At 38.0% G+C, this 22,434-nt stretch overlaps 7 protein-coding genes across 10 annotated transcripts; 2 read left to right on the forward strand and 5 right to left on the reverse strand.

Moving 5' to 3' along the window:
• Nucleotides 1-42: 42 nt before the first annotated feature.
• On the forward strand, nucleotides 43-1,119 carry LOC129566218 (probable DNA replication complex GINS protein PSF2). The gene is made up of 3 exons (XM_055441968.1): nucleotides 43-302; nucleotides 471-585; nucleotides 712-1,119. Exons 1-3 carry the CDS (start codon nucleotides 170-172, stop codon nucleotides 1,067-1,069), a joined length of 606 nt encoding a protein of 201 aa, XP_055297943.1. The 5' UTR covers nucleotides 43-169; the 3' UTR covers nucleotides 1,070-1,119.
• LOC129566206 (uncharacterized) lies at nucleotides 1,062-4,326 on the reverse strand. 2 transcript variants are annotated; one of them, XR_008687710.1, is made up of 3 exons: nucleotides 3,845-4,326; nucleotides 1,574-3,324; nucleotides 1,062-1,486 (listed from the first exon to the last, which is right to left on the reverse strand). XR_008687710.1 is itself a non-coding variant. In XM_055441937.1 (2 exons), exons 1-2 carry the CDS (start codon nucleotides 4,109-4,111, stop codon nucleotides 1,624-1,626), a joined length of 1,968 nt encoding a protein of 655 aa, XP_055297912.1. In that variant the 5' UTR covers nucleotides 4,112-4,288; the 3' UTR covers nucleotides 1,062-1,623. The 2 variants fall into 2 exon arrangements, 1 of the variants encoding a protein (XP_055297912.1); XM_055441937.1 differs by having other exon boundaries at nucleotides 1,062-3,324; nucleotides 3,845-4,288.
• An 82-nt stretch (nucleotides 4,327-4,408) lies between these two features.
• Nucleotides 4,409-9,227, reverse strand: LOC129566204 (uncharacterized). The gene is made up of 4 exons (XM_055441936.1): nucleotides 8,495-9,227; nucleotides 5,442-8,402; nucleotides 5,109-5,356; nucleotides 4,409-5,002 (listed from the first exon to the last, which is right to left on the reverse strand). The coding sequence occupies exons 1-4, from the start codon at nucleotides 8,762-8,764 to the stop codon at nucleotides 4,555-4,557; spliced, it is 3,927 nt and encodes a 1,308-aa protein (XP_055297911.1). The 5' UTR covers nucleotides 8,765-9,227; the 3' UTR covers nucleotides 4,409-4,554.
• On the forward strand, nucleotides 9,190-11,433 carry LOC129566207 (probable ATP-dependent RNA helicase DDX52). Its single transcript, XM_055441938.1, has 6 exons — nucleotides 9,190-9,358; nucleotides 9,423-9,563; nucleotides 9,625-9,810; nucleotides 9,911-10,239; nucleotides 10,319-10,652; nucleotides 10,737-11,433. The coding sequence occupies exons 1-6, from the start codon at nucleotides 9,302-9,304 to the stop codon at nucleotides 11,382-11,384; spliced, it is 1,695 nt and encodes a 564-aa protein (XP_055297913.1). The 5' UTR covers nucleotides 9,190-9,301; the 3' UTR covers nucleotides 11,385-11,433.
• On the reverse strand, nucleotides 11,381-16,192 carry LOC129566209 (protein halfway). Of its 3 annotated transcripts, none has more exons than XM_055441947.1 (6): nucleotides 14,588-16,192; nucleotides 13,091-13,698; nucleotides 12,595-12,943; nucleotides 12,275-12,433; nucleotides 12,108-12,206; nucleotides 11,381-11,942 (listed from the first exon to the last, which is right to left on the reverse strand). In XM_055441947.1, the coding sequence occupies exons 1-6, from the start codon at nucleotides 14,588-14,590 to the stop codon at nucleotides 11,661-11,663; spliced, it is 1,500 nt and encodes a 499-aa protein (XP_055297922.1). In that variant the 5' UTR covers nucleotides 14,591-16,192; the 3' UTR covers nucleotides 11,381-11,660. The 3 variants fall into 3 exon arrangements, with proteins under 3 accessions (XP_055297922.1, XP_055297921.1, XP_055297923.1); XM_055441946.1 differs by having other exon boundaries at nucleotides 14,365-14,597; XM_055441948.1 differs by lacking the exon at nucleotides 14,588-16,192 and adding an exon at nucleotides 13,840-14,298.
• A 182-nt stretch (nucleotides 16,193-16,374) lies between these two features.
• Nucleotides 16,375-19,474, reverse strand: LOC129566210 (short/branched chain specific acyl-CoA dehydrogenase, mitochondrial). Its single transcript, XM_055441950.1, has 4 exons — nucleotides 19,110-19,474; nucleotides 18,921-19,032; nucleotides 17,219-17,697; nucleotides 16,375-17,150 (listed from the first exon to the last, which is right to left on the reverse strand). The coding sequence occupies exons 1-4, from the start codon at nucleotides 19,143-19,145 to the stop codon at nucleotides 16,527-16,529; spliced, it is 1,251 nt and encodes a 416-aa protein (XP_055297925.1). The 5' UTR covers nucleotides 19,146-19,474; the 3' UTR covers nucleotides 16,375-16,526.
• A 270-nt stretch (nucleotides 19,475-19,744) lies between these two features.
• LOC129566212 (probable RNA 3'-terminal phosphate cyclase-like protein) lies at nucleotides 19,745-21,297 on the reverse strand. The gene is made up of 3 exons (XM_055441962.1): nucleotides 20,875-21,297; nucleotides 20,293-20,804; nucleotides 19,745-20,119 (listed from the first exon to the last, which is right to left on the reverse strand). The coding sequence occupies exons 1-3, from the start codon at nucleotides 21,167-21,169 to the stop codon at nucleotides 19,769-19,771; spliced, it is 1,158 nt and encodes a 385-aa protein (XP_055297937.1). The 5' UTR covers nucleotides 21,170-21,297; the 3' UTR covers nucleotides 19,745-19,768.
• Between the last annotated feature and the right edge of the window lie 1,137 nt (nucleotides 21,298-22,434).

A 22,434-nucleotide genomic window follows, 5' to 3' on the forward strand; every position in this document is an offset into this window, starting at 1 on the left:
GATGTCGCTCTTAACGCAATGTTCAACTGACATTGCGCCAAAAGTTCTGTCGTGTTTTCATTGTTCATTGTTGTTATTCGATTCAAAACACACCTCTTTGTTTATTTCTGGCTTAAGAGCACATTTTTGACCAGATATAATAAGTTGCAAGCGATTTGTTGGCTGGAAAATGGAACCCTGTGAATTGGAATTTATTGGCGAGAACGAGACAATTGGTATTATACCGAATTTCACACAAGACAATGCCATCCACTTGATATCGGGATCGATTGGTCCGTTTCGTGCTGGTATGCCGGTTCATGGTTAGTGTTTACATTTTTTTTTTATTTCGCAAATGAACTTTGTCGAGAACTGATCACTTTTTTGGGCCTCCTTTTCATTTGAATTAACCATTTTGCATCAAATATGATGAAATTTGCGTCGTTTATCGAATAATAGCGTGTGCAATTCTGAAATTATTTGTTCAACAGTACCATTGTGGTTGGCAATCCACTTGCGAAAACAGCAAAAGTGCCGTCTCGTGCCGCCGGTTTGGATGGATAAGGACATCTTGGAGGAGATCAAAGAAGCTGAAAAGCGAATGAAGTAAGATACTCACCAGATTTGCCACTTACTTTTTTTCCATTTTGAACACTTTTACCGAAGTGTTGGCCTACCTTTTTTCACAATTCACCAAGGTTTTAATTCCATATTTGAATTTGTGTCTTGCAGAATATTCACAAAAATGCCCAGTGAACACTACATGATTGAGGCGCAGTTGATTCTGAAGTGTGCAGCCGAGGATGTGGCCCATTCGGAGGAGATTCGAACGGCAATCAAAGACATCATTGATATTCGAGCGGCCAAATTACGAACTTCAATGGATGACTTCATGAAAGGCGATGGAACATACGCGAAATTGGACAATTTGACGGTGTTTGAGATACATTCAGTGCGGCCACTGCTACCATATTCATTGGATCTAATCGATCGTCTCAGTCATAAGGTCGATGAACGCAATAGCCATCAATCGTCTCACTTCAATTCCACGGTCAATTTCTCATTCAATTCTCACTCGAATGTTCAATAAAGAGTCATTTCTATTTATTAGATACTTTGTATAATTTTAAGAGCCCAAAAACAAATATAACTAGATTCATTCGTGAATTTGACAGTTTTTTTCATTTCAATACATTGTGATGTTCCTTTTCATTTAATTTTCTCTGAATACAATGCTCGCAAAATGATCATTCTACCTCTACGAATCACAGTGATTAACTTTTATTCTGTTTCAATCGAATCAATATCAATAAATATTACAATATTATACAATTTTCTTCTGTCCTTATGTTAAAATCACATTGTTATCACTTCAGACAATTGATCTCTAGATCGAATTTCTTTAGTTTCATTTGAATCATTAGTTTTTGATAGTTTGATGATAAAATCCATCGTGAATTGCATTTAAACGAAGTCGTTTCGAATGTGGGTCGCCTGATGAATGCATCTATGGAATGAAATGGAGACAAATTCGTTTTGTAGATCTCAATTTACCCTGTTTGGAAAATTGGTGCGTATTGAAAAGATTACTCACTTTGAATGTAAACTTTGAACTCGTTTCGATGGGATTTCGATGACCAGTTGTTAGTATACCGGAGATGATCCTTTGACCGGTGATATTGAACACAGTGCCTCTAGGCGCTCAAATTCGGCTGTTGTCTCTAGCAATTCATACGAAAATGAGTAATTATGCGCTGGTTTCTTGATCGGAGTTGAACAATCAACCGGTTGTTTGATGGATTTCCGGACATTTGGATCAGCCGGCGAGTCGTTGAGATTATTTCCAATTGCATTCCAAACATTGGTGATCATATCTTGCACAGTAGCCATATCTTCTTCCACTGATGTCGTTAACTTTAACGTTGAGCTTGTATCCGAAGCTGCTGCAGCTGAATATCCGTCGCTTTCGATGCCGGCAAATGCCTGTGCATTCTCCCAGAAGTCGAATTGAGTTTTGCGCTGTGCTGCTGGTGTGTTTAAATGTTGCAAATTCTCTGGGATGAAAATGTTCTCCTTGTCTTCGTCGGCGAATAGCAGTGCTTTTGGTTTGACATTTTTGACTCGGTTCATAGCTCTGGCTATTTCCATTTGCTGTTTGAAAATGTCATCACCAAGACCTTTTGGACGATTTGGAACTGGTTTGTTTCTTGTAGACGTTTTACCAAATCGCATCTTTTGAATGGCACCGCTGGCCGGTTTTGTCTTTGGCTGATCGCTAAAAACTTTGCCTCTGGTCGTGTTCCCTCCTTTTGCACACGATTCACGTTTTATGCGTATGATTTCTTCCAGCGAATACTCTTCCATGGAATTTTTCGGGTACAATTCACCCATGTTGCACATGAACGTATGCGGACCTTTCTCGTTTAATTCTTCTGATGGCTGGACGCGAGGCACAATCCACTCAGACTGTGTCAGATTCTTGCGTGGAAACACATCGGCCCAACGCATCGGCACATCGTATCCTATGCCCCAGATTTTATCTTGCTTTTTGGTGAATGCATTCTCGATGCGTCGATGCTTGAACCATTGGTAGGCTCTCAGTTCTTCGGCCGAAAATGCCACATTATCGGCTGGAGTCATCATGATTTTATCGTAGCCGGGCACCATCTGCTGCCAAATGTCGTTGAAGCTTGCTTTCGGTGGATCGAAGTACGGCAGCCCAGGTGACTGTGTTTGCGGCAAATTCTTCGACTTAAAATCATGACCCAGTCGAATACTCGTCGCACGCCTATCTCTGCACGGTTGACATGTATACGAGCTACCAAAATCAGCGTCACACATGCAGACCGGGATTCGATTATTTCTTATTATGCGCATTCGTAGAGTTTCCACACTGTCGGTAATATTCCGTGAAGCGAGAGTGTTGCACTTTTCTGGCGTTGAATGATTTGGCGATACCGTATTCGGGATGCAAACGTTCATCAGAGTTGATTTGTCGAACTGATTCAACGCTGATGACTTTGATTGATTGAGGCTTGCTCCAAATATTCGAAGTGTTGCTATTCGCTCCAAACGGTTGTGTGTGTCTCTTTGATATTCTTCGCTTGTTCCATGGAGTGCTCGTTGTTTCATTGATCGCATGAATTCTTCATGGGCTGATTTCAACAAATCCATTGGTTGAGCCTCAGCTTTCAAACCACGCTTGAAAATTTCATTTGCTTTCTCAAAGTCACGGTTGTCATCGAAGTAAAATGCCCAGTTGATGTACAAATCCGCTACTTTTACGCCGATGCCCTTCGATATCATTGCTTCGTAATGGGTATTTGGTTCCTCTTGGAAGTGGATCTGTGTTGGAAATGGGACAGAAATCAACAGAAATCGGTCAACGAATTTATGAATAAGATGATGTTCGGTGATTCTGCTTATGAAGATAACGTCAATTAAACATTGCCATATCAATCATCAGCCGGGCTGTTAACTCAGTTCAAAGAATTTGTGCAAAGGCAAAGTGCTGGTGGACTTTGTACGAAATCAACAAGCGTTGTGTGGTTTTCATGTGATTCTTGATCAAATTTTTTACATTGACGATGGAAACAATAACATTTGCCCGGTGTCTGGACTCGAACGGCAAGATTATGCTTACAAAACCTAGCGCATGCAGAATAAATTGGACAAGAAAAACATAACTCTAGACGCCAAACTCGAGATATGGACCGATGGTTGTGATTTAAAACAGCTGATTTTCCGAAATATTTGTTTACATGAATTTAGATCTGAGCCACCCTGTTCTGAAATGTTTGCTATTCTGTGTATTAAATAAACACCGTCCGAATGGTTTTCAACTGTCAAACAAAAATTTACTTACATATTTGATGAAAAGTTTAACCAATCGTCGATCTTGCGTGTATCGTTCTTCATGCTCGAATTGAACCAAACACGCGGCCAGGATTTGATTGAATATCGTCTCGTTTTCGAAATCGGTGATGAAATTTTCATCTATCCACAGCAAATACTCGTACCAATTGATCAATCGGTCGTTTCCCGTATAATTTTCGATCGATTTCACAAAGTTTTTACACTCTGACACGAATTTACCGAAATCATCGTATTTATGTTGTACCGATTGAGCCATTTTCAGTTCAAGATATGCAGAAAAAAACCAATAAAAATATTTAAAACAAACAACAGAAACAAAAACAAAAACCGTGTTCCAATTGCATAGCGCAATTTTGACGTGCAGCAGCAGAGCAACACAAACTTCAAATGTGTGTCGCTTTTCACTGGCTACGCGACTAAAAATGAGTCCGTTTATACAAACGTGCGGTTTCATCGTTTTCTTACGCGAGACGTACACATGCAAATTGACACTGGCACCACTTGTTACCTGATTGAATTTTCAACCGAAAATAAATGCAAATCGGGTTGGTTCTTGAATTTGAAATTTCACTTTATTGTAAATGCATTCTGATGCGTTGATTAAATGACAAATTTTTAATCGTATACTACATATGGTGTGATGCGTTGTTGTATTAAATATGATGTGATTGATGTGCATTTCTATTTAAGAAAAATCGCCTAATCTAATGCTTTGTTGAATTTGGCGATTGCTTCAGTCACTTTTTTCTTGCCAATCGCTTGTAATTCGTTATCCAGCAGCTGCTGTAGTTTAGACCATGATGGCATTTTTTTCATGCTACGTATATTGATGAGTGTATCGAAAATTTCGTCCCACAGCGATCCATTGACGTATCGCGGTAACTTTTGTGGTTTGTATGGATCTGTTGGTTTGCAACGTGAAACCACCATGTATTTTCCAGCGACCATCGTATAAATGGTGCTGGCCAAACAAAACAGATCACAATGATAAGTCCATGGTTTGTCTTCCATCATCTGAGTGCAAACAAAGTTTTCAGTTTTGACTTTCGCCCAAAATACGTGGTTTGAGAAATAGCTCAGATCGATCGATTGCCCAAAGTCGATGAGTTGCAGCACAATGTCTGGGTTTTCGTAGTTCAAACTCAATCTAAATGAGATGGAATGAGATAAATCATTAGATAATTTGAATAGGTTTTGAAAATTCGGATAATTCCAATAGAAAACCGAACAATTTTTTCACTCATTCCACTTACTTGTCCATGAGCAAGAAGTTATCCGGCTTTATATCGGCATGAATGAAGTTTGCCCGATGAAAATGTTCCATTATGGTAAACATCTGCTTGACTAGGATCATCACGATGCATTCTTCGATGGGCTTATTTGTTGTCTGCTTCACTTTGTTGCAAACGTTTAAAATGGTGCCGTGTTTTGAGAATTTTGATGCAAAGATCGTTGCATTGTTCCCGATGAATGCTAAGTCCACAGCCATAAATCCATTGCGCTGAAAATGAGACGTTGAAAAGCGATTAGGTAGGCAACAGAAATGGCAAAAAAACCAAAAATAAATGTTATAGAAATCTACTTACGACTCGTTCGTCTTTAAGACGTGCATGAATTTGCAGGCAAACGTAGTATTCCCACAGATTCGGCGGCCTCTGTTGTTTCAATGCGTACATCTCTTTGGTCTTTGAGCATTCGGCTGAGAACACTTTGCCATAAGTGCCGGTACCGATCAGCTTACGAATTTGATACTTTTGTTTGTTTATTTCAATGGATGCTCTTGGCTTCAGCGGTGGCACCACGTTCATCATCACACAATTGAAATTATTGGCACCGCTCAATTGGTCCAGAAACCCGATGTCGGTGAGTACATCTTTCTGTACCTCAGGATCGAACGGATTCAAATCCTTCAAGTTGAGCATATGCGTATCGATTCTATGTTTCGTTTCATCCAAATTAACTTCTTCGACTATGTACTCATTGATTGCGGTGTTGTTGGCTATAAATTGTGTGTATTCCTTCCAATCTGCATCCTTTTCATTGAACTCTGGTTCAGGTTGCTTGACGTAAATACTTCTTCCAATATCATCTTCTTCTTCAGTTTCTTCTGCTTTCATTTCAGCCTCTTTCTCGAGTTCTTTGCCAAGTTCTTCTTCCACTTCATGTTCAACGATTGGCGGCTCATTTGGCAATGCCATCGATAGCTGTTGTGTCCAATTCAACCGAGTTTTATCGCATATAGCTGGATTGTTGATGACATTCAGCCGCTCCTCCTCGGTTATCTCAATGCTCAATCGAAAAGATTTATCGGTCAAATTACTCTTATTGGCCGCTCCAATCGTCACACTTTTGGCAAAACTTTGCTCCAATTTAAATGATGGTAGCTCAAGTGATTTGTCTCCCGTGTTCGGTGAGTTGGCACACTGGGCTTCAAGGAACTCAAACTCTTCGGTTGTGTCCAAAAGTTCGAAAAATGTATCACTCGGCCTTTGAGCCGGTTTAGTTTTCTTTGGCGGCAACGGTGCTTTGAATGCAGATTCGTCTTTGAGGTTTCGAGTCGCATTCAAGTAGTTGGTCGCATTCGAATTGGTCGTTGCGTGTTTGGTTGCATTGAAACCATCAGGTTTGGTGGCATTCAATACGGATTCAATCATTTTATTCACATTCGCAATGGTGTCTTCAATTGTTGTGTCTTGCTTCGGTTGTTGAATCTGATTTTCCTTATTTTCAATTGATGTCTCCAGTTTTTGGACATTTTGCCAAACGTTGACCATTGTTTCAGTATTGTCCGTGTAAACATCGAATTTCAACCCATTCGATTGCTGAACTTCTGTTTTCTCTTTCGCCACTTTCATGCTCGGTTGTTCGCTCGAATTTATCACAGCTGACTCAAATTTGCCTGTTGTTTTTATCGGCTCCAGATTGACCAATTGATTCTCATTCACGGCAATATTCTCTTTGTTGCCAACAGATGATTCATTAATCGTTTGTTTGTATGCCGCACTCTTGACAGCGTGCATCGTTAGGGTTTTATCTTCGTAGATCGCGAATCCGACATCGTTGGGTTGGCTCTTGCCATTTTTATCGCCTTGATTATTCAGATCGGGCAATAACTCCGATGATTGATCGGTGAACAGTTTCAGTTTGGTCTCTTCTTGCCAATGGCTACTGACGGTTTCATCCCGATCAAACCTTGGCATTTTTACCTTTGGCGTGCTTATGGCGGAGCTATGTAACAAGTTGCTAAACATTTGTGTGGTGCATGTGTCGTTCAATGCATCAAATGTTGGGAAAATGGAAGATTTCCTCTTTTTATTCCACTCCACCGTGTTCGTGTTCGGTTGAATGATTTCCTTCCTTCGTGGCACTTCAAGCAAAGCGTCTCCATATCCAGATAGCTCCATTTCGACAATTGGTGACAATTTGCTGTCGTTGCTGTTTGTTCGATTGATAAGGCGATTTGATTTCATGACACTTTTGTTCGCTGGTTGAGGTGGTGCGTTTGCCTTTGCTCGCCTCTTATTCCACATGATTTCATCCAGCGAATATTCTTCACTGGAATTTTCCGGATACATGTTAGCCATTCTGCACATAAATCTATGTGGGCCTCGTTCGTTCAGTTCATCGGATGGCTCAATGCGGGGCACGATCCATTTGGGCTGCGGATAATTCTTGCGCGCAAACACATTTGCCCATCGAATCGGCAAATTGTGTCCCACGCCCCAGATTTTATCTTGCTCTTTGGTGAATGTATTCTCGATGCGTCGCTGCTTGAACCATTTGTATGCTTTCAGTTCATCGGCCGAAAAGGCCATATTTGTCCCCGGCACCAACATGATTTTATCATAGCGCGGTAGTTCTCCTCGGAATGTGCCGATCGATGGATCGTTGTATGGTGTGGGCGGAACTTGTCTTTGCGGAAGATTTTTTGACTTGAAATTTTGGCCCAATTGGATTCCCCTTTCGTACATATTCGGCTCTAGCCGTGCTGTAGTCGCCTGCGCACATGCATTCTCATTGAAGTCAAGGCGACAGGCTTTTTTAATCAATTTATTGCTTTTCTCTCGTCGCATCTTTCGTGCACTATCGATGATATTCTGTGCGACTGACGTATTATGCCGTTTCTCTGGCGTCGTTTTGCCCATTTCACAATTTGGTATGCAAACGCTCATCAATTGCGATTTATCGAACATTTGTAATGCCATTGATTTCGCTGCGTTGACGCTCGTTCCATCGATTCGAAGTGATGCTATATCCTCCAACTGCTTTTTCATTCGGCATTGAAGCTGTTGCTGAAAATTGGTATCGGATTTGTATAACATTCGTTGTGACATTGAATAACCGAATGCTTGATGAGCCGATTTCAATAAGTTCAATGGTTCGGCACCAGCATTCAGGCCACGTCTGAATACTTCATCTGCTTTTATAAATTGGCCAGCAATATCGAAGTGAAAGGCCCAATTAATGTATAAATCAGCCACTTTGTCACCAACAGCGTTTGATACCATCGCATCATAATGCATGTCTTGTTCCTCTTGGCATTGAATCTAGAAAAAAATGAACACGATTCTTGTTTAGTTCCATAAATTTTCCGTTGAAAATGACAGCTGATCACTGTATACGCGTCTTTTGTACTCACAAATTTGATGAACAGTTTAATGAGTCGTCGATCCTGCTTGTATAATGCATCATTCTCAAATTGGCATAGACATGCTGCTAAAATCTCATCGAAAATTGTTTCCTTTCCTTTGAGGTCAATGATAAAATTCTCTTCCATCCAAAGTAAATACGCATACCATGGGGCTAAACGATCGCCACCTGAATAATTTTGAATTTCACTCACATATTTCTTACATTCGAACACAAAACGTTGAAAATTATCGTATTTATGCTGCGGTTGGCTTGCCATTTTTCAATTAAAATATACAAACAATCAAACAAATATAAAAAAAAAATGAAAAAGACCACAAACATAAAATTCTATATGGTATGCGATACAACGACAACTTTTTAAATGATTGCTTGTTGTTTTGAGTCCGATTTTGGTTTTTTCTATTTGTTGTTTTTTTTTAAATTACCACTTTCACTCATTGTTTTCCATGATTGAATTTATGAAATGCTTCGTTTGCGTATCCATTTGTGCGCTAAAAATGGTTTCTTTTCGTCACAAAACTAAGAATGTACAAATATTGTGTGTGTTTTAGTCAATAACAAAGCTAAGCTAAACCGTTGTATTCCAGAGAGTCAAATTGCATTGTCAAACATTCTTTGAAAAATACGTAAGAGTGCGTTCGTTCCGCGATGCGATTTACGTATTCCACTCAATCAATTGGGAACACAACGCAAGTGACAGTTCACGGTGTGAGAGACATGTGCTATAGCCGAATAGAAAACAAAACTGTTTTTTTTAAGAAAGAATTTTTCTCGAAATTTTTCCATTCTGAAGATGGATGTGAAGGAAATTTTTAGACAACTGACCGTCGGAGCGGTTTTTAAACCAGAGGTTTGTTCATTCAATTTGCCTTTGAGTGCTTCTGTTTGTTTAATTTTATAATTTAAATGTTTAGCGGAAAAGAGCGGCACCAGGTTCAGATTTGAAATCCGACATCAAACTGGAAGAAGAGCCCACGGAAGAGACCAGCACCAACCCCAAGAAGAAAGGCAAACCAATGACAGAGGAAAAACAAAAAATGCTTCATACGGAAAAGGTATGAATAGAAAATGAATGATTTGTTGGCGGTTTTACTAATAAATTCTGGTGAATTGCAGGTCAATCACATACGAAACAAACACCACATCAATGTGCACGGTGCAAATCCCCCAGATCCTATTGAAACATTTGAACAATTAGTGAATGATTGTGCGATTCCACAACAAATTGTTAACAATCTCATTTCAAGTGGCTACAAAGAACCAACACCGATTCAAATGCAGGCTATTCCGATTATGTGCGATGTAAGTATATGAACCCAAAGCATACGATTTGTTTGCAAACTTGAACAGTTGGATCTATCGTAATTTGAACGAATGATAATTTTTTTCGATACCATTGTAGGGCAAATCGTTGATGGCTTGTGCGCCAACGGGTAGTGGAAAAACAGCCGCCTTCCTGGTGCCAATTATCAGAAACTTGAAGAAACCGAAGAACAAAGGATTTCGTGCACTGATCCTTTGTCCAACGCGTGAGTTGGCGAAACAAACCCAGCGAGAGTGTCTTCGGCTCGTCGAAGGTATCGACTTGAAAGTTCACACACTGAACAAAATCAATCAGGCTGAATCGAAATACGGACCAAAAAGTAACAAACAATTCGATATTTTGATTACAACGCCGAATCGTGTGTGTTATTTACTCAATCAGGAGAAGCCAATTTTGGATTTAAGCCAGTAAGGAATAATTTCTCCTCTTTATCTTTGGTGATTTGGGCATGTTTTATTTTTCAAACAATTTTTCGTTTCGTTCTAGCATCGAATGGCTAATTCTAGATGAGGCTGATAAATTGTTTGAAGAAGGTAAAAATAGTTTTCGTGATCAGTTTGACAAGATTTATGCGGCATGTTCCAGCGAAAAGATCAATGTCGGCCTGTTCAGTGCCACATGGACGATGCCGGTTTCAAAGTGGGGCAAAAAGAACGCGAAAAATTTGCACACAATTTCAATTGGACAACGAAATTCAGCGACAGATCTAGTCGATCAGGAGTTAGTATTCGTAGGCAATGAGGCCGGTAAAATGGTTGCGTTCCGAAATATGTTGCGCGAAGGACTGAAACCACCGGTTCTAGTGTTTGTTGATAGCAAGGTAAGCTTGCATTGAAGCATATATTTTCATTAAATTATTGATATTTTTTCAATTGTACATTTTCCTTATTCGTTCTTTCAATAGGATCGTGCTCAACAATTGTACTCCGAGTTGATTTACGATGCCATAAATGTGGATGTGATTCACGCCGACCGAACACAACAGCAGCGTGATGATGTGGTGAAGTCGTTCCGCGAGGGAAAAGTATGGGTTTTAATTTGTACAGAGCTCATCGGTCGTGGTATTGATTTTCTCGGCGTAAATTTGGTTATCAATTACGATTTCCCGCCATCGGCAATTTCATACATTCATCGAATCGGTCGAACGGGTCGTGCTGGACGCAAGGGAAAAGCCATCACATACTTCACTCAAGATGACAAACCGAAACTCAGAAGCATTGCAAATATTCTACGAAATTCTGGTTGCAAAGTGCCCGAATACATGCTCACGATTAAGAAACAATCGAAAAAGGTGCGTCGTCAGCTCGAAAAAACCATTCCAAAACGTGCAGACATTGCCGTCGAAAATCCCAATAAGAAGAAGAAGGGAAAATTCAACAAGAAACCTGGACCAGCCAATGGCAAACAAAGCAATGGAACATCAAAAGAGAAACACCAAAAAAATGGTAGTACGGCTGGAAAATTTGTAAAATTGTCAAAAAAACGAAAAGCATCTGTAAGCGAGGGCAATAGTTTAAAAGTGACAAAAAAGAAGAAGAAAATTGACAATTAATTTACATTGAGTTTTAATAAAATTGCGTATATTTTACAATAAAAAAAAAGCATATGACAACCGTTTGACTTTTCATGGAAAACACACTTCGGAGAGTGAAACAATCACATTCTACATTCTACACACAAATGACTTAGCTTATTGTTACACATCAAATTTTGGTCATCAGAAATACACATAAAAATCTAAAAAAAAAAATGTGCATTTAAACACTAGAATATAAAGGCTTTCTCATGGCATTTATGATTTATAGTTTTGTCTATGGCACTAAATAGATCACGTTTCGCATAGCCAATCGCAGGGTAGTTTAGGCATTTGTGACGCTGGCCATGGTAGATACCCAGCCGTCTTGAACACGTAATAGTCATACGAGACTTTTGCTATTATCGTTAGCAGCAGAAATACTTCAGCCGCTATCAAATAGTAAATATAGTCGGTCCAATCGTGCGGTGACTGGCACATTTTCGTTTCCGATAAATCTAACACTTTCTTTGGCATATTGTCGCAGTACACTTTGTCAGCGTCGGGGATTTGGTTCTGTTTCGCCAGCAACCAGATCTGAAACAAATTGAAAAGAAAATTATTCAATTGCATATAAACATATTCGAATTCTATCGTAAAATTTCTTCCTTTTTATTCATTTGTTTCTGTTTTCATAGTAAAAATATTCGTCGTCGTCGATCGATGGAAAATAAATTATTTTATTTTTCTCAAGAAAATTACCTTCAATACTTTTGCAGAGTTACAGTCACAATACACACGGTTTCCTTCGAGAAAAATATTCCGTCCCTCTGGATTCCGGTCGAGTAAATAATATGGTATCTACGAAGAAGAAAAAGAAAATCAGCATTAAATTGTGCATTTTTACATCGATACAACTCTTCACTAACCGATTTTAATTTATTTCGTCGCAGATGTAAACTGTCAAAATTCTGGATAAATTCAGTTCCTTCTATTTCTAGCAATGACTCGACTTCATTATCGTCAGCAAATAATCGTAGCAAATGATTGTACGAGTGATTCTCTACCATTACAGATAAACTGGTAATCTGAAAGGGTAAACGCTTATTTAAGATGTGTTCTAGAAGTAAACTGAAGAAAATAGTTTTTTTTTGCGAAATTTGACAATGACTTGTTGATAAATAAATATGACAAAATAAGAAGGTCTACAACTCGTTCCCAAAAAAAAAAACCGTTTCCAATTACTAACACTATTGTTCGTAACATTCAATGAAAATGTTTTGCCCGGTAGAAGTTCTGGTAAGCTCGTTAGGCCTAAATTCGAGCAATCGACTTTGGCTGCAAAAACTAAATTGTTTTCTCCATCATAGGTCATTCGTTCGGGTATACATGAACAATTCCCCTTGCCGGGAATCGATGGGCAATCGTTGTTCAACTGCTTCATTTTTTCCAATTGACGGATCGGGAGTAAATCGGTCGAATTAAACCATTGAAACGTTTGATTCATTAAACAAGAAGTGGAGTCAGCTTCGATGAATGTAACATTGCCCCGTTCAATGGATTCCAATACCGATTTGCAGAGCATTCCATTGTTGCCGCTAAAAGAGGTGAACAAATGAGAAATCAATTTAATTTTTATGTCAAAAACAAGACGCAACAATTTTAAAGGACAGCAGATTAGTTTTTCATCGATAAAATGTGTGAAAAAATGATAAGTGACAAAAATAATAAATCATTTCACTTACCGAACGTCCAGCGCAAGGTTGAGATTGTTCAAATTGGGTATGGTCGTGAGATTATTATATGATAAATCCAAAACTTGAAGTCTCGTCAAGTCCTTCAATGCTCGCATATTCTGTATGCTATGCAAATTATTGTTCGACATATTCAAGCATTTTGGTTGTGAAAATTTCGGAAACTCTTTAACAATTCGATTCACTCTTCCATCGGTAATGGCCAATGAATCGAGTAATTTCCATGAATTCAATGAAATATTCAATTCGTCCAGGGTGGCATTTCGAACGTGTATATTCATCCAAACGGTTTTATTATCACCATTTAGATTCTCTACACACGAAATGGATCGCTCGAGATCGGTGACATTACAGCAAACTAGGGAGTTTGTGTACACAGGATGTGGCATACATTCTTTGCACGGTTCACTTTCATTGAATTGCTGGCAGAGTTCAGGTTCAGCATAAAAGCACGTACTATTCGGCTGTTGCGGTTCAACAGCCGTCTTCTCAGGCACCGGTGTACTCGTTATCAGCACATTCTCCTCAAACGTTCGAGCCGCCGTTGATGTCATTAAACATATCACTAGTATTCCAATCAGGTACATTGATCCGCTTGCCTAACCAACAAAAAAAACGAAATGCAAAAAATCGATTATATCGCTTAATTTATGGATATTCCATAACAAAAACATCATTAAGATGATAACAAGGGTGTGTCATTGCGACAACACGCAAAAATATTTTTTTTTCTGTTCTACCGAAATTGCGTTGTTGATATGGCACAAACAAAAAACATCGGCTTGAGTTCAACTATCAAGTAATAAATGATGACAAATACATTGACTTTGACTTTTATTGCCTATAAATACATATCGCGTTTTGTTTCTAATATAGACATGTATTTAAAGGATGAATAATATATGTAAAATGCGAATATATTGAATAAGAAGAAGTGAATCAGTAGACAAGTGATAAATCTTTGGTGTTGACTGAATTATTATGCTAATTGTTAGAATCCATTTGCACTTATATGCAAAGAATTTTCGCACTTTCAGTTCCTTTTAAGTTCGCGAAAAAAAAAATAATGAAAGAACAAATTCTTTGTAGAAAAAGACTAGAATTGTTGTTTGGTTCATTGAACGTGGTGCTAAACAAAAGTGATCGAATGTCAAGAACAGCACACAAGACGTTCTGTCTCCCGACACCGATCACGACTGATGTCAGAACGTGTTTCTTTTTTTTACGTTGCTAACAATAACGTTGAGGCAAAAAAAAGTTCTCACATCGCAATTCAGTTCGATTGTAACACTTGACTGCATAAATCAAATCCATAACTTGGCAATGACGTATGTGCTGCATGCGGAAGTGAATTGTCAAATGGTAGGCACACTATAATTTAAATACTTTAAACACGAAAGGGTTCAAAGTCGCAACTACTTCATCATGAAGAAAGTAAAATTAAATCAACTAAAACTGGATTTTCAATGTGATAACATTTGAACCTACCATGATTACCAATCAATCGCGATGTCGGTGTGTTAATGTTGTGTGTCGTTGTTTTTGCGTGTATGTGTTTGTGAAAATAGTCTTGAGTTTTTTTCAATTAAATACAATATCACTTGAACATTATCATTCTATTTGAGTGTTGACTTGAGAATTGGGACGCACACGTAAATCAAATCAAATGTCCATTTCGTGTAATAAACCACACGTTAAACCACATCGTTGTGTTAACTGAAACGAAAATACCGTATTTAACCGCATTTGAGTAGCCAATTCACAGACAAACACACAAATTCCGATCGACTCGTGTCGATGTATGCGATACTATTTTTTGACAGATGTAGATTATGTTGTTGTTTTGTTGTTTTGTTGTTGTACTGTTTCGATTGATTTTGGTTAGTTGTTTTCGCTTTCAATTTACGTCGAAAATTGATTGTCTAATGAAATTATTATTGAATGGCACATTCATTTACATCAATTGACATTTATGACTGCTACCGATGATCGATCAATTATTTTGCTTCTTTTTTTTCTACTTTTTCTCTCACTTGTTTAACCAACGGAATTTGAATAACAATAAATGTTTCACAATAGGCGTATTTTGTGCGTGTTTAAAACTTATTTTACTTTCAATTGAATGTCACTTGATGGTTGGAGATAACCGATGGAAAATTGGTTGTCTGTTCACTGTGTATTGTGTCGTCGTCGTCGTCGATCAGATAAAGCCCTTTGAGATTGCAGTGAGTCGAATTCTTTTAATTGAAATAGCTCCGGATAGAGGTGGAGGACGCTTGTGTTTGTACTGAATGCTCGTCTTTAATTGAGTGTCGTGTGTGTGCGACTTTGCTTGTTCTATCAATTGGTTATTTTTAGACAAAATCTTTTTAGACCGATCGTTGTATACAGCCTACAATTCAGATTAATTCCACTTTTTCCTCAATGTGTGTATACATATATATATATATTTATATATCGTGAATTTACGATGATTTGTACTTGTTTACTCATGGCTTAAGATTGCAATTTTTCGATTGAACGTTTTTTCCATTAATCTCTACCATATCTCACTTTGTAAACCAATTAAAGTTTAATACTTTATCAGTAAATACGAGGCACACGCAACGCAAACCATTTCTGTGTTATTATTGATACAAAATACACGCGATGCAATTAGATAATAATATTATAAGTAAAATACAGCAAACAAAATAATAAATGTTGTCAACACAATATTTCCAAATCCGAAATCTCAACAAAATTGAACTGTTTTGTTTGGCAAACAACTCACAAATGACAATTCTTTTTTTCACAAAATGATTCTCCCTTATTTCATAGCACTTTTATTGGACAAATAACAACAAAACCAAACTAACTAAGGAATGGTCTCTGTGTGTTTCAGTCGACGAGTCGAAAAAAATCCATGCATCCGCACGATTTGAACGGTCTCATGCAACTGATAAACAGCAAGCGTAGCCATAGTGTTGTATGGGCTGTACGACAAAGAAAAAAAACCTGTCTCTCACACTCTGCATAGAAATAGTACATAATAGTTGCGTATATATTCGAAATGGATCGAGAGAATGCGATGCGGACGCTCCAAGCGTAAAATGATCATAAATACACAATAGACTGTGCACAAAGTCAATCGGCAGAAAACAAAACACAAAAAATGTCAATATAATATACACACTCGCCGCATACATATGTGTATTTCACACTCGCCTCTTTCGTTCGCTATCTACGGCCATAAGACGAATTATTCAATTGAACACGATTAAAATACGACTGTGTCAGTTTATCGACCAAATGAAAATAAGGACGTATCACTCTCGTTTATTGTTTGCTTTATTGTGTTTATTATAAAAAAAAAGAGAGAAAAAAGAAGCGTTTAAATGCACGAAAATTATCAAATAAATGGAAGGGTTTATGACATGAACGGATTTCATTCACTGTATTCCTTGCGCACGGCTTTGGCAATTGTACTGAGCTGCATGTTTGTTGTTCCTTCGTAAATTGAACCAATCTTGACATCACGATAGAATTTCTCTTGTGGGAAATCTTTGGTAAAACCGACTCCTCCCATCCAGTCAATACACTTGATGGTTGTCGTTTGTGCGATTTCGGATGCATAGTATTTGGCCATGGCGGCTTCTTTCATGAATGGTGCACCGGCTTCAACCAAACGGGCCGCATTGTAGGTCAATAGACGAGCCGCTTCGATTTGTGTCGCAATGGTGGCTACTTGATGTTGCATCGATTGAAAGTCATAGATCTCTTTGCCGAATTGTTTACGTTCCAACAGGTATGGGATTGTAGCATCGTAACAGCCTTGAGCAATGCCAAGCATTTGAGCACCAATACCGATACGACCTTCATTTAAATAGGCAGCTGCATATTTGTATCCGTGGCCAATTACTCCGAGCACATTATCTTTATGCACTCGAACGTTATCAAAGTGGAGCATACACGTGCCAGATGCTCGAATACCTAATTTGTTTTCTTTTTTGCCAACGGTGAAACCGGGCGTATCTCGTTCAACGATGAAAGTGGAGATTCCTTTGTAGCCCTGGGAAAGCGAAAAAAAAAATAATTAGATTATTTTTGTTTTTAAAAGTCTGAAGTGGATGAGCTCACCTTTGATGGGTCAACGTTGGCCATCACCAAAAACACCTGTGAAACGTCCGAGTTTGAGATCCACATTTTTGTACCATTGATCACATAGTGATCGCCGTCTTGTTTGGCTGTTGTCTTCAGTCCAAAGGCATCTGACCCTGATGATGGTTCAGTCAATGCAAAGCTGCCCGATGCTTGTTGCGCCAAAATTGGCAAATATTTTTCCTTTTGTGCTTCCGTACCAACTTTTAACATCAAATTGTTTACTAGAGTATTATGAATATCAACATAGGCTCCGACTGATGCATCTACTTTCGACAATTCTTCAACAACCAGCATTGAGGTCATAAAATTGCACCCACTGCCACCATACTCTACTGGCGTTTCAATTCCCATCAGTCCATTATCAAAGAGCATCTTTATCACTGTTGCGTCCAATTGATTGTCTTCATCCATTTTTGATACCAACGGAGCGATTTGCTCTTTCGCCAATTTTGCCACTGAAACATTGAGGAACAACAAAAATCATAAACATTTATTCTGTGTGTTGTAATTAGAAAAACCCGCTATCAATTTGTTTACTATTTGATTGTTTTTTTCCCAATCGCTCGGAAATATTTCACGTCATAGATGAGAAATGCCATTTGTAAACATGTTTTTATTATCATCAGCTTTCGCTGTTTAAAAATAGTTCTCCGTTCAATCTAAAATTGTTGTTTGGTTCATATAGATGTGCCGCAGTTGGGCTGCGCACAAATGCGTAATATAGATATATGATTGTTTGGAGTAAATATTTGAGCATTTCACATTGTTTGCACTGCACAAACAAATACTTCAAAAGACCCCATTGTTATCGGATAGAGAATAAATCAAACCATCCTTGTCAAAACTTAACCATTACATCGTTATTTACTCGAGGTAAACATAATTGTTCCGAGGAAAAAGGAGCTAATGGAAAAATTAAGCCAAGCGTCCGGTGTGTCGAGTTTGTGCGAATAACGCGTACAAAGCAACAGAAAAAAAAAAACGAATGAGTTATGTATTTTAATTGTGTCAAAAGGAGGATCGTCTCAATATATACACACGACTAACACATTCGCATTGGACTGATACAGATTCACCGTATACGTGGCCATTTATAGCCCACATGTGAAACATATTTAACGTGATTTTTTTTATCTGAACAGATGAGCCTTCCGTTTCGGACAAACGGCGCCCGGCTTATTTTATGGTGAAAAAAAAAATGAAAAATAAAATCGAACAATTTGCAGACAATCTGGATTATGCAAATGACCCGAAAAAACCGGTTTTCCACCTTATTCCACTTAAGATCGGCTGATCTTAATTATCACCATAAAGCGTAAAAAATGGAAATTAACACATAATTTTGTTCCATAAAAGTGTTTGGTGAAAAACAACTGAGCGATATTTTTTTTCACACTCTCTCCCGCTCGAATGATGATGAGTCGACAAAAATGCGTTTGTTTTTCAGTTCATTATCAGTTTTCAGTCCTTGTTTACCAGTTACGATTATAAATATTTTGTAGAGAGTTTCAAGTTGCTGCTCTCAATCAAACTGTTTTCAAGCACATAGCAACGCATTAGAAACATCACACAGAGCAAATGATATTTTTTGTCGCCTTGAATTCAATCAATTTTCGATAATAATATACTTTGCATGGTCATTGCAATTTTGCGTGTGGAAAATGAATGATTTACAAACCTGTTTCCTTCATCATTTTCTCGTCTTCGGTAAGAAATGTCACTGGTACAGCCTTTTCCACAATTCCCGTACTGTACATCATTTGGGGCCGCTTCAAAGCATTGCACATGTGCTATAACAAAAAAAAAATTATAAATTTTCCCCATTCAATTTGATTAGAAAAAAGCAAATCATCCATTCACAAAATACCTTTGATAAATTGGCAATATTCCGTATGGTAAACATGTTTAATTCACTAATAAATCGAGGAAAAAAGTAATAAAATTTTATGTCCACTTATTTTAATTTATGAATCGATTTCTTTTTCCTTCGTTTCTGTTATACTGATCCAGATCGGTCTGAACTCAACGAATTTTCTTGAGCTTCTGTGTGAGAAAGTACGTTACTCAGCTAAAATTTGGCTCTAAAATTCGGTGTGAGTGAGTGTGTGTCGTGCGTTGAGAAAAATACATGTTTGTATTAAATGATCAAGGCGATGCGAGATACAAATACACATATAGAGGATTTCTGTTTTTATTTTGACATACGATCGCCTCTGAATGCTTTATGTGCTTGTCTCTCTCTTTCTGCTTTTCGTGCATGTTATCACCGACATCTAAATGCGAACCACAATGATTTATTTCTTGTTTGTCATTAACAACATCGCATTCGGGTGCGCGCTGTGTGTGTGACTTACATTAGCTACACATTGTGCGCTTGTGTATGCGATTAGTTTACTCACATTATCGGCTCGCATGCGATTGTTGTCTAATCACTTTGTTGTTACTAAAAACAGATTTTTGGAATACAAAGACAAATTGAACAGAGGAAAAGAGATGAAAAGATAATTTGGTCGCATTAATTGCTTTTTAATTTGTTCGTTTATTCATGTTGGTGTATCCAACACCGATACACGTTAACAGTACTTTGTTTGCACCGGGCAAAACGTCATCTTCATCAACGCCACCATAGTCTTCTGGCTTTGGATTGTCTAGTTTGAATGTTATGGCAAAGAATTCGTGTAAATGTTGCAGGAAATGAATTGTGTAGTCGGACAGTGGCCCAGTTAAGAATTTTGATATATTTTTCTGTCCCAAAGCCATGTACAACACGGTCAACCATTGGAAGGTTGAATCCACACAGCCTCCGCGATATATTTCTTCCAACAATTTACAAGCGGCTATCACTCCGAGGTCTTCGGGTATTGTCACTGTTTCACCCTGGAATTTTTAGAATGAAATTTTTTTATTTTCAATTTTTCATTCAAGCCAAGATGAATATTTTGAAAAGGATGCCTTTTTCATTGCAAAGCCTCGAATTTGATAATAAGCGATATTCTTCACTCTCAATCGCTCTCAGTATAACATTTTTTAATCTCACATGCTGCACTTACCTTCGATACATCATTCGACACGTTCTCTGCACTATAAAAAACACCTTCTGTTGTTTCAGCGACTAGATTGATCCCAAATCCAGGGCTATTGCCGGCGCTTTTGCCTTTGTTTTGATCGGCATAAATATAAATATCGGGAATGAATTCCAATAGTTTGCCCTTAGCCGCTTCGATGGCACGATTTCCCAATGCCGGTGACACTTTCGATGTATACGCAACGCCACGGATTCGTTTGATCATACCAGGTTTTCCGAATTGTAATGATCTCAATGTTTTTCGTACTGGACATTTGAATATGATTTCACCGCCACCCAATGGTCTCATGCCGCGTTGCTTGATTTTCAACTCAAGACCTTCGTCAACGACTAAAAATTTCAGGAGATTCGGCAGTGCAGAGCTTTTGATGTGATCAACTGACGGACAATCTTTGCTGTTTGTGATTCCGCGCAGTGTGGCATGGATTGGTACCTTACAAAATGGACCAAGTGCAAGCAAAACATCCAAATAATAACCTGGAATTACAAAAAAAAACAAATTCAATCACATACTTTATTCCATGCACACTCAATTAATGTTACTCACCGATTCCCCGTTCCAAGTTACACTCATGATGAATAACGCCACCATTTAAAATACCCGGCTTGAACAAGATTGATGTCCCACTTTTGTTGATATCAATCTCAGAACCATTGGAAATTTTGTCAAACATCCGAATCAAACTGACCTCGTAGCCACGCAAACCTGGTGCAGCGTCTTGACTACGAATATTAACAATGTGCACGGATTTTCCACTGAGAATCGATAAAATCAGCCGTTGCTTCAAGAAATTGCTCCCATGAAATGTTAATAAGTTTCGTTCACGTGAAACTGTCTTCATTTTATCGAATTTTTGGTCTGTTTATCACTTATCAAAACTACGGTACTTGTTCAACATGTGAATGAAAACCGATGAAATTGTGAGGTTATGGTCACTCACATGCGATTTGGATGTAAATGTCATAACATCGTTTGAATGTGACATTTGAGAGAATTGCCCGAAGCAACTTCATTGCGAATGGCTGTTACGTTTTAGGCTTCGTTCCCATCATTCGGCACTTGTGTTGAGTGGAAATTACGAATACAATGTAGCGCAATTTAATTCTAACGTCCAGGCCGCGCTAGCGTCCTATCTAAATACATTATAATGAATAAGTACAAACTAATACATATGCATTTCTACTATGAATACGTTTCATGCTATGTGTTTTAATTTCATTTAATTTTGGAAATTGAAAAAAAAAATATTTCTCGACAAATCATATTTTAAAACATCATTGCAATAAAAAAAAACTTCCAAGTAAGAATGAATATATTGATATTGAGTAAGAAAATTCGGTGAAATCGGTGAAATACTTGAATCAAACATAAACGTTTGAAAAACGTACGACGCGCGCCAAAGCATAAGTGATGTCAAAGTGTGTACAAAGAGTGAAGCAATAGTGCGTTTAATGCTATGTGCTATAGTGTCTCTGTTGATGTTGATCGCTGACGTTTATAGTGGTAGCTAACGTCTCTATTCGCTATAGTTCTCATAATTTGCACTCGATGGTTTCAACAGAGTTCGCAGAATTGCATCATACTTTCTAGCACTCTCTGATGTGGTTTTTATAAGTGAGTGAAAGATTTCACAAAGGCGTAAATCATTCTAACAGCGATTTCGAACCGAAACGGTTGTGCTCTTAAGATAAAGAGAAATTTGGAAACAAATTTTAAGCTACAGTGAAAAGATGAAATTGAATATTATTTTATTGCTAGTTTTATTGGCATCTCAAACTTATGCCGGCCCAATTGCTGCTGGTATCTGTTATGCAGGTGAATTTGGAAATTATTTTTGTGTGAATTTGATGAACTGGAATTAATTGAAATGTTTGATTTTTTTGTTTGCGTCAATCTCAAATGAATATGAAGGATGTGCAGCAGTCACGGTCGCTTGCTTTGCAGCAGCTGGATTTACCTTTGGTACCGTTCCAGGTTTGTGATAATTTTCATTAAACAAATTTTTAAATCATTTATCTGTGTCGCTGAGCATAAAAATGGATATATAGATATGTTATAATCAAGAACCGAAAATGAAAAATTATTTCGTAAAAACGCAACATGAAT

The sequence above is a fragment of the Sitodiplosis mosellana genome, unplaced genomic scaffold (genome assembly GCF_009176505.1).
Source record: "Sitodiplosis mosellana isolate CC-2019 unplaced genomic scaffold, AAFC_SMos_1.0 Smas_scaffold_3, whole genome shotgun sequence".
NCBI lineage: Eukaryota > Metazoa > Arthropoda > Insecta > Diptera > Cecidomyiidae > Sitodiplosis > Sitodiplosis mosellana.